The sequence below is a fragment of the Nicotiana tomentosiformis genome, chromosome 8 (genome assembly GCF_000390325.3).
Source record: "Nicotiana tomentosiformis chromosome 8, ASM39032v3, whole genome shotgun sequence".
Lineage (NCBI taxonomy): Eukaryota > Viridiplantae > Streptophyta > Magnoliopsida > Solanales > Solanaceae > Nicotiana > Nicotiana tomentosiformis.
In genome coordinates this window covers 142,894,160-142,897,801 of record NC_090819.1, presented here as the reverse complement: position 1 = coordinate 142,897,801, position 3,642 = coordinate 142,894,160, and the positions used below count along the sequence as shown (strand labels likewise).

The 3,642-nt window shown below is 43.3% G+C and overlaps 1 protein-coding gene across 1 annotated transcript; it reads right to left on the bottom strand.

Annotated features, from left to right (window-relative positions):
• Positions 1–303: 303 nt before the first annotated feature.
• On the bottom strand, positions 304–2,143 carry LOC138898260 (uncharacterized). Its single transcript, XM_070184315.1, has 4 exons — positions 1,828–2,143; positions 1,442–1,741; positions 958–1,139; positions 304–885 (listed from the first exon to the last, which is right to left on the bottom strand). The coding sequence occupies exons 1-4, from the start codon at positions 2,141–2,143 to the stop codon at positions 304–306; spliced, it is 1,380 nt and encodes a 459-aa protein (XP_070040416.1).
• Positions 2,144–3,642: the final 1,499 nt, after the last annotated feature.

Genomic DNA, 3,642 nt, shown 5'->3' with positions numbered 1-3,642 from the left:
AGTTCGAGCAAGCACTCACTCAACTATTACACCTACGGGCTGTATTACTTCGAGTTTGAATCACTCACTCGACTGATAAGCCTATGGGCTACTTATTTCAAGCTTGAGTAAGCGCTCACTCGGTTATAAAGACTATGAAGTCCAAATTCGATCAAATTTCCTAAATCCTTAAGAAAACATTCATAAAGCATGAATAAAATCTTCACAAGGCAGGAAACAAAACAGAAGCAAGTCGGTAAAATAAAAAGATATTTATATATACAAAATTGTTTACATGATTGATTGCAACATAGAAACTAAGGTCTAAGTTTCTTGGCTATCTCCGGGAGCGGTCTCTTCTCCACCGGGCTCCCCCCCATTCTCGGACCCGCTCTTACTCCCATCATCATCATCATCGTCATTGAAAGCCAGGGCTTTAGCATCGACTTCGAGTTCTTTGGACCTTTTAATCTCTTCAGTGAGGTCAAAATCTCGAGCATGGATCTCCTCGAGGGTCTCCCTCCGAGATCGGCACTTAGCAAGTTCAGCAACCCAATGTACTCGAGTATCGGCGGTCTCGGCTGCCTCTCTTGCTTGGACCTGGGCAACTTCAGCATCGGCCCGATAGACAGCCACGAGTGCATCCATATCTTTCTTTGCCTTTTTGGCGTCAGATTCAGCCTTGGCAAGTTTAGAGGACAACCGAGCCTCGAGCTCCTCTATTCTTCTTGCTTGGACCGAGCCTTTCTCCTTTATTTTTTGAAGTTGGTTTTTGGTTGATGATAATTGGGCTCGAGCAGCTTCTTTCTCTATAGCAAAGCGGTCCATTCCTTCTTTCCACTTTAAAGACTCCGCTTTTACCACATCGACTTCTTCATGGAGTTTTTCGATCATCTCAATTTTTTGCTGCAGCCGTGAGACCGAAAAATTAGCCATCATTCCAGTATCGAGCCCATAGGCTTTTAAAAGTATTATTACCTGCTCGGACATGTCGATCTGATCTTGGTGAGCCTTGGCCAACTCAGCTCGGAGGTCTTTTATTTCCTCTCCCATTTGGCCTAAGAGGAGTTTTAGGGAGTTCCTCTCCTCCGTAACACATTGAATCTCGGCCTCGTATCGATGCAGCTCGGTTCGGGACTGAGACCATGCTTCTCGATAAACTGCCGCGGCAAAGAAAGAAGAAATGAAGTTAGAAAAGAAAAGCAAGCATAAAGGTAATACCAATAAAATAATTTAAGGCTTACCTGATTCAAAGCCTGCTGCACCGCGTGAAAAAGATCCGATGCATCATTAGTATCCGCAACATCCTCGATACCGGTAAACAGGTCACGAAAATGGTCCTCTCCATCATGAGGCCTGTCTAGTTCGAGGGCCCCTAAAGCTTGGGCTTCCCGAATCGCCCCTGCAGAAAAAGCAGGGAAGGTGGGCGAGTCTTCGATTGCTACTGCCTCAAGTGAATCACTTGGAGCATTCTCTTTGGTTCGAAGAGATTCGAGGAGAGCCCTTTCAGACATATCCCCCATCTGTTGGCTTCGATGGGAAACATCTTCGATCTCCAAAAACTCGGAGACTCTGCCCGAATCTTTCTTCGATATATCCCCAGTTCGAGGTGGAGCCTTATGAACCACCATCGATCCAGCTGCCTGTGGAATGTCGGTGGTCTTCTCCGTTCGGGCTGCCAGCGCGGACCCATTATTTTCTTCTTCTTCTTCTTCTTCTTCTTCTTCTTCTTCGTCTCTATCCATTAGACGCATAACTGATTCTACGGTCAAAGGAATGGTATTCTTGTTCAGCTTACTGACTGTTTTTCTTCAAGAATTTATCCCTTCAATGCATTCCACAATTTACTTGCAGAAGTTTCTTTTGTGTATGGATACTTCTGTTCTCTTGTGAGGTAAGATCGAATGGTACCATAAGCAACGTGATTGATAATCTTCCAATCTCCTTCTCCGATATTGTCTGGTTTATTTTCTTCTATGGCAATATCTAGCCCTTGTTGAAAAAGGACATTAAGAACCTCAGCTTGCCATATCCCGAAATGTCCTGACCCGTCAAAAATTTCAACTGCAAATTTCGTATTTGACATAATTCTTGTCATAAGAGAAGATGCCAACGACGTATTACTGACACCCGATGTGGACTCTTCATTTTTATTATCTCCCATTTTTGCTACAGATGCTATTTATTTACTGACAGTACAGAACACCAAAATAATTCTTTTCTGGTGTGGAAGTTCAAACTATGTTGCAATCACAGAGCATACTAAGATAGAACCTTGGCTCTGATATCAATTGTTGCGGAAGCCGAATATATAGAGAGGCAACAGAATGTGCAGGTGCGGGGGTATATAAGCTTGATTCGATACTTTGTGAACAAAATCGAGGGGATGTCGTTCACCCTCGACCATCTCATCCGATCGTACCGTCCTCGCCTTTTTCGAGGAGGGTTAATAAAACTTCAGCGTCGGGCTACCAAGGCTCTATTCTCGAGCATTTACAAGGACAGGGATCGAGGCTGGATGGGCAGGTTTGTTCGAGTAAGGAATTCAGACCTGATTCCGACTGAAAAGATGTCTTTTCCCGAGGAGTGGAATATGAAACGTAAGTGTAATTCTGCTGTTACTTCCTTCTATTTTTCCCTTTTATTTCTTTTCTCACTGATATTCATCTTTTTGTGATGCAGTGATTCCTTGGATGCCCGGAGCAGTTCTCGATCTCAAGAACTAGGTATGAGCTCTGGCTTCGACCTCCACATATGCCGAACGCTCATGGCGTGATTTGTCAAAGGGCCGATGGGAGGCCAAAAATCATGGTAAGCCCCTTTCTCGTACCTTTTGGTAGTTCGAATGAGATGCTTTCCATATACTTTAATGATATTTTCCATATGTAGGTGTGTGCAAAGATGCGGTTTTGAGGCCCTCGTCCGTCAAGGAAGAGGCTTCGGCCTCTGTCCCAAAGCCCGTGAAAGATAATAAGAGGAAAAGAGCCTCTGCTCTTGAAGATCCAAAACCGTTTTCTTGATATAAAAAAAGACTGTTGCGCTTCACATATGTTCCCGGTACTATAATGAATAATCATATCACAAGCTTTAATAAGTTGGCGACATATTTGCAGAATATGGATGTGACCTTTAGTGATGGAGATATGGCCTTAATATTATTAAGTTCACTTCCCGATGAGTACGAGCACCTCGAAACTACTCTACTTCATGGGAATGATGAAGTATCTCTCAAGGAAGTTTGTTCTGCCTTGTACAACTATGAACAAAGAAAGAGAGAAAAACAAAAGAGTGGAGAAGGAGAAGCACTGGTCGTGAGAGGTCGTTCTCAAAATCATATGAGAACGAAGAAAGGAAGATCCAAGTCAAGATCCAGACCCAGCAAAAATGAATGCGCCTTTTGCCAAGAAAAAGGGCACTGGAAGAAAGATTATCCAAAGTTGAAAAACAAGGCCAAACCTAACAATGGGAAGGCTATCATGGATTCAAATGTAGATGATTGTGACGACTCTGATTTCTCACTAGTTACAACTGAGCCATTCAAACCATCTGATATATGGTTGATGGATTCAGCTTGTAGCTATCATATGTGTCCTGACAAGGACTGGTTCGTTGATTTTTAAGAAGGAGAATGTAGAGTTATTCACACCGCAAATAACAATCCTC